The 6,213-nt window shown below is 44.9% G+C and overlaps 1 protein-coding gene across 1 annotated transcript; it reads left to right on the top strand.

The window, feature by feature from the left end:
• Nucleotides 1-1,649: 1,649 nt before the first annotated feature.
• LOC119333916 lies at nt 1,650-3,953 on the top strand. The gene is made up of 2 exons (XM_037606633.1): nt 1,650-1,772; nt 3,099-3,953. The coding sequence occupies exons 1-2, from the start codon at nt 1,650-1,652 to the stop codon at nt 3,951-3,953; spliced, it is 978 nt and encodes a 325-aa protein (XP_037462530.1).
• The last annotated feature ends 2,260 nt before the right edge of the window (nt 3,954-6,213 follow it).

Below are 6,213 nucleotides of genomic sequence, written 5' to 3'. Positions count from 1 at the left end.
GGAGGAGTGATGCTGAATCTACCATGGAAGGAACATAGACATGGGCAGGGTGGGAGGACCAGGGCACCGCCGTCTTGATGATGCAGGAATTATACTTGCAAGGGGAATGTAGCTCCAGATAATCCTAGAGTGCCGCGGAGGCGAGCCTGATCAGCGGTCGGAGGAGCACATGGCGTGTAGATGGGATCCCAGTCGCTGCTCACTAAGGGAAAAGAATTTTGAAGGAGGGATCGATTGGTTGCCGCTTGCTTAAGATGAGTAACGACAGAGGGGAGAAAAGAAAGAAAATATGCGATGGGAAGGGGAGACGATTGTACTGGGCGTTAATACGATTGCATTCATAGCGGGTAGCGGTGCGCACGTTAGAGGGTGGGTGGAGATTATCGCGGCTGTAGGGTGGGCGTCGCGCTACAGCTGATCCAATGGATAACGCAGGGGTGCCATGGGAAAGCAAAACGTTATTTCCATGATGACGTGGGAACAATTTTCATTGAGGTAGTATGATTGATGACGTGGATAGCTTGCATGTTTAGATAAATATATTGGTGGAGATGAATCTCTTAGGTATATAGGATTTGGGATACAATTTTATTTCAGCTTTCCTTAAAGATTAATATATTGTTATTGTTAAGCATCAATCACGATCAGTAGTTTAGGGTGTCTCATGTTTTTTCCTTTTTGGAAATGATCCAGATCTATTATCAAAGTTCATCCGAAATACAAAGCATCTCAAACACAATAGGACGAGAAACTCTAACCTCGCGGCTCAAGGATACGACTGGAATCTACACTGGAGCTTCGTGAAGTAGCCGGACAAACTCAGGAGAATCGTAGCCCGAAAGGCAAACTCAAAAAGTAGCACCGCCATCTGCACGAGCACCGCACCTGTGAGGACTAAAGAATCTCAAAATAAACTACTAATCAGAGTGGAGCCATCGGGATTCTCCTCCTAGCCATCCGCCGCTGAAGTGACAAGCAGAGAGTCAACAAATCTACGGGCTCGCCGATGAAGTTTGGAGGAAAGAGTTTGCCCTAGCCATGTAGGGTGTATCATGTTATGTTAGGTGTGGCGACTCCTGCTAACTTGTTTGGTGTTGGATTAATACCAAGTGACATTCTCTCGGATCGCATTTTTCTTATCACGTGCTTGTAGAAGGATTTTTTTCCATTTGTGAATTTAGTATTTATATAAAGGGAGCGAAGAAAGCCAGTTTCGAGCAAGCACGCCAACCTATCATTTTTGTACAACTAATTTCTTGTGATTGAGATTCGGCGCCCGCAAATGCTGACCAAAGCGACTCGCGGTCTTTTTTTTGTTGGGACCACACTGAAATGTCCTTGCAGCCCATGCATCTCCGTTCGAGCGTTCCTCGTGAGAGATGGCGTGCGATGCATGGCACACCTCTATTCATCGCCACCGTATACATAAAACTGAGTACAGCTGGAAATTTGTCTCGGGTGTATGCAACAGAGGAGACGTACCCGACGCCACACGAGAGGCCGGAGGGTGAGCAGCGACAGTGAACCCCACACTGCCGAAACGCGCTATTAAATCGCCCCCGCCCCCTTTCCCTCGTCACACACAGACAAAAACTACTTGCTCTGTCTTGCAGATCCACTGATCTCCGAGGCTCCAAGGGACAGAGGCCATGGATAACAAGGCGGCGGCGGAGGTTCTGAACAACTGGTCCTGTGGCCCGAGCGAAGACCAGTTGGGCAAGTTCGGTGCGGAGACCAGACACCCAGCGGCGGGGAGGAACACGACCCCCGAGGTACTCCAGCTTTTTTTTATTGTACTTTGCTTACTACACATACACTTTCCCCGACGTAATTCCATCTTATTGGATTAATATTCAGATCTGAATGTTCTAGTGATACATGAACTCGAGCCACGTCAAACACTATGTTGGAAAAGTACAGATATAAGGTATTATATGTCAAGTAGTATATGTAAAATGGGGCATCCATTTGATAATTTGTACAGTTTCGATAATACATTGTATGTGCAGTTTCGATAACGTTTACACCATGGAGATGCTAAGATACATCAATTTATGTCTTCTCTTACCTGCAAAAAAAAAACCTATGTTTCTTTTGAACCACTGTTAAACATGCATTAAAAAATAATTGCAGGGAGTTAAATGTTCATTAACATATGACCTATTTTAAGCCGTTAATTAATACTCCCTCTGTCGCGAATTACTTGTTGCTCAAATAGATGTATCTAGCACTAAAATCCATTTAAGCGACAAGTAATTTGGGATGGATGGAGTATGACTCAAATTGTGGCTTCTTTCAGACCTCTAGTGAATCAGTATTATTTTGGGCTTCTATTGACTCACTCTTTACTATAAATTAAATTTCATCTTCCTTTGACTGAATGTTCATGGTTTGAGTTCTTTGAAATAGTATTATGAATACCTACAGAAAATAAAAGGACATATTATTTTTCGATTTAATGACAGAAATTTCTTGAATGATGAGGCCCGTGGGTACGAAAATGTGTTGATACATTCGAGTTTAATGCCCTGTTAACGTACACCATGGTAACTAGTTGTATCAATAGAAACCTTAAAAAGTACATTTTTTGCCTATAGATTTGCATCGGCTATTAGCGCCAAAACTACTTGTATCAATAGAAACCTTAAAAAGTCATAATTCTGCTCATTGGTACAATGCTTGGCACACATGGAAAGTGTTACTGCACAAAACAGTTTGTACAAAACACATATACTAAATAACTCGTTGGTGCATGGAAAACTTCACAAATGTGAAATGTGTTACTAGATGTAATGCGTTCATTCATGAGTATTTTCTAGATCTGTGTTTTGTCTTTTGTTATTTATATTGGTATGAACGATGCATTCACTAATTCATGAAATATATTATTCTTTAATGCTTAAATATTTTACATAATCACATATAGATATGCACTGATTGTTAAATAAATTACATGACTTTGCGGGTATCAAAGTTTTTTTAAGTTAAGAAGAGACTACTTTGAATATTAATACCTAATTTAATGTTGTAATCTCTAGAACTTCGTTGAAATTTCACTGAAAATGAGAACCCTGATAATCTCATTTTCAACGAAATAGGTACCTCCCTTGGATTGTTCGCAGACTTCATCAAACAACCTTGAAATTCTATGGGACTGCGACAGCTCCCACAGGGAAAAAGATTATGGTGAGGGATGGTCCACCGACGAGGAGATGATTGATCGGCTATGGGAGTCTCCGACAAAGATAACTCCATTATCCAAGAAGAAGAAACTAGAGTGGCAATATATGGAGAACTTCACCGATGAGTTCCGAGGACCAGACTGTAAAGTGTCTGGGATACCGAAGCAAGCATGCCGGCATGCCAAAATATCAGGACAAGAATCATCTTCTGCAGCACTATCAATCAAGCATGTACTTCCAACTCCTTTGCAACAATATAAAGCAGCAAGAGCAACCAATAACGATCACAAGGAGTCCATCATGGATCTGTACCGCGGTGTGGACATGCTATACCACTTTATGAGAGATTGTGATGAGAAGCTCGAGAATCTCCATAAAAAAGTCATGGTGCTTTGCCAAGCCGTCAAGAAGAAAGTAGAGTGGCAATATGTGGTGAACTTCACTGATGAGTTGCCTAGACCAGACTGCAAAGTGTCTGGGCTACCAAAGCAACCATGCAGGCAAGACAAAATATCAGGAGAACGGCCCTCGTCTACAACACAATCTATCAAGCATGTACTTCCAACTCCTTCCCAAGAATACAAAGTAGCAAGAGCAACAAATCAAGATCAGACGGGGTCCATCATAGATCTTTACCACGGTGTGGACATGCTATACCACTTTATAAGAGATTGTGATGAGAAGCTCGAGTATCTCCAAAAAACAGTTGTGGTGCTTGGTCAAGCCGTCGCCAACTCTGCACTACCACCACCATCCAAGGATCAAGCATAATTTATGGCATTCGGCACCTCCCAAGCTTGGTTGAGGTTTGCCTCAGTAATCGTGCATGCCTATTTACTTTATCTTGCAAAAATGATGTCTCTCTTTAGTACCTGCATCTTTATTTTCTGATTTTTTTATTTTGCAAGTCTGCTATCGTCTGTCTAGAAAAATTATATGGTTGTATCCATTGAGTGAAACATAATAATGATATATTTGTGTGTTGGACATCAGCTTAAGCCTTGTCATGTAATATCTTAGACTGGCAACTCTCTTTAGCTCATCTTCGATTAGCAGGTCATGGACTTTCCAACATCAGGAGCTTGAAGGATGACGCTATTAGAGCATCTCTAACCAATCCTTATTACTCCCCAAAGTTGCTCCTCTAAAAAAATTGTGGTTTCTAACCGAACCCCTAACACTTAACTCCTTAAAAAATTGAACACTAATTCATGCAAATTTTGATTGAAACTAGTCCATCAAACTTGATTCGAACTCGATTCAAACAGTAGCATAAATTATATTTACAGAATTACAAACAAAATATAAACTAAGATTGCATATAAACTAAAAAAACTAGTCGACGTCAGACTCCGCCAAGATTCTCTCTCATTCCTCATCGCTGCCGCGGTCGTCATCGCTCTCGCCCACTCCGTCGCCTGACCCGCAGCCGTCGTCATCGTTGGAGCAAAGATCAATGACCGACGCACTAGACGGCCCGGTTCGTCGATCATCCGCGACTCCTAGAGCTCAAACTACCAATGCTTTTCCTCGACGTGATCCGGATACCGGCGGCGGAGCTCCGCCATATACTACTCGTTGGCGTGCTCCACCTCGAGGCGTTCGCATGACTCCTAGTACCCCCGCAGCTCGCATGTGGAGGCCACTCGGGGGTCGACAGTGGCCAAATCTGGCACTTCCGGGGTGCCGACAGGGATGTTCAGCCGCACATTAGCGTCGTGGAGGCGTGCCTATAGAGAATGATTTGGTGCATCGATGATTATTGATCGTGCACTAGGCACATATATATAGGTACAAGGGGTGCGATCGTTGTCTTGTCTCCCAAGATACAAGTACATACAGGGGGAGAGAGACACTACAGGTGCGACATACAAAACCCAGACCTACGTACATGTACACATGTTCAACACCCCCCCCTCCCGAGTCTAAGCGTCGCCGGTGATGCAGAGACTGGACCGAAAGCCCTCAAACGTCGAGGTGGGTTGTCCCTTCGAGGTGGGGCCGCCGGGGGGAGCCACGGCAACAGGGCCCGTGGGGGCCGCGGCGACAGGGGCCACGACAGGGCCGTAGCGGGGGCCGTAGCTCCAGGGGGCGCCGGCGCAGGGAGCGCGGGCAGGGCCGACTCCGGGACGTGGCTGGGCGGTCCGCCAAAGGTGGGGGCAGGGGCGAACCGAGCTGCTGGGGACGCCGAAGGTGACGGTACCTGCTGAAACGGGAACACCAGCTCATCGAAGTACACATGCCACGAAGTGAAAACGCGGTGGGACACTGGATCATAGCACCGGTAACCTGTGGTGTTGGGAGGATAACCAAGAAAAGCGCAAGGAAGTGACCGGGGTGCGAGTTTGTGAGGAGCAGTGGACGCGGTGCTAGGGTAACAGAGACACCCAAAGATGCGAAGACCATCATAAGATGGAACCGCACCGAAGTGGAGCTGGTGAGGCGTGTAGTTCCAGCGGGAACGACAGGGGCGAATGTTAATGAGGAGCTTGGCGGTCGCAAGCGCGTCCGGCCAGAACCGAGGAGGCACGTAGGAGTGGAAGAGCAACATGCGGACACAGTCATTAAGAGTGCGAAGGACGCGCTCGGCGCGACCGTTCTGCTGGGACGTGTGATAACCCACAAGTATATATAGGGGATCGCAACAGTTTTCGAGGGTAGAGTATTCAACCCAAATTTATTGATTCGACACAAGGGGAGCCATAGAATATTCTCAAGTATTAGCAGCTGAGTTGTCAATTCAACCACACCTGGAAACTTAATATCTGTAGCAAAGTATTTAGTAGCAAAGTAATATGATAGTAGTGGTAACAGTAGAAAACGGTAACAGTAGCAAAAGTAATGTTTTTTGGTATTTTGTAGTGATGATAGCAATAGAAATGGAAAATTAAAAAAGTGAAGAACAATATATGGAAAGCTCGTAGGCAATGGATCAGTGATGGAGAATTATGCCAGATGCGATTCATCATGTAACAGTCATAACCCAGGGTGACACAGAACTAGCTCCAGTTCATTGATATAATGTAGGCAT

This window comes from Triticum dicoccoides, chromosome 7A (genome assembly GCF_002162155.2).
Source record: "Triticum dicoccoides isolate Atlit2015 ecotype Zavitan chromosome 7A, WEW_v2.0, whole genome shotgun sequence".
Taxonomy (NCBI): domain Eukaryota; kingdom Viridiplantae; phylum Streptophyta; class Magnoliopsida; order Poales; family Poaceae; genus Triticum; species Triticum dicoccoides.
Note: the sequence above shows the minus strand (reverse complement) of the source record. Positions and strands in the feature narration are given on the sequence as shown.

Coding starts and splice junctions, on each gene's coding strand:
- LOC119333916 (XM_037606633.1), top strand. CDS start 1,650: ATGGATAACAAGGCGGCGGCGGAGGTTCTGAACAACTGGTCCTGTGGC. Junction 1,773..3,098: donor GGAGGAACACGACCCCCGAG/GTACTCCAGCTT, acceptor TCAACGAAATAG/GTACCTCCCTTGGATTGTTC.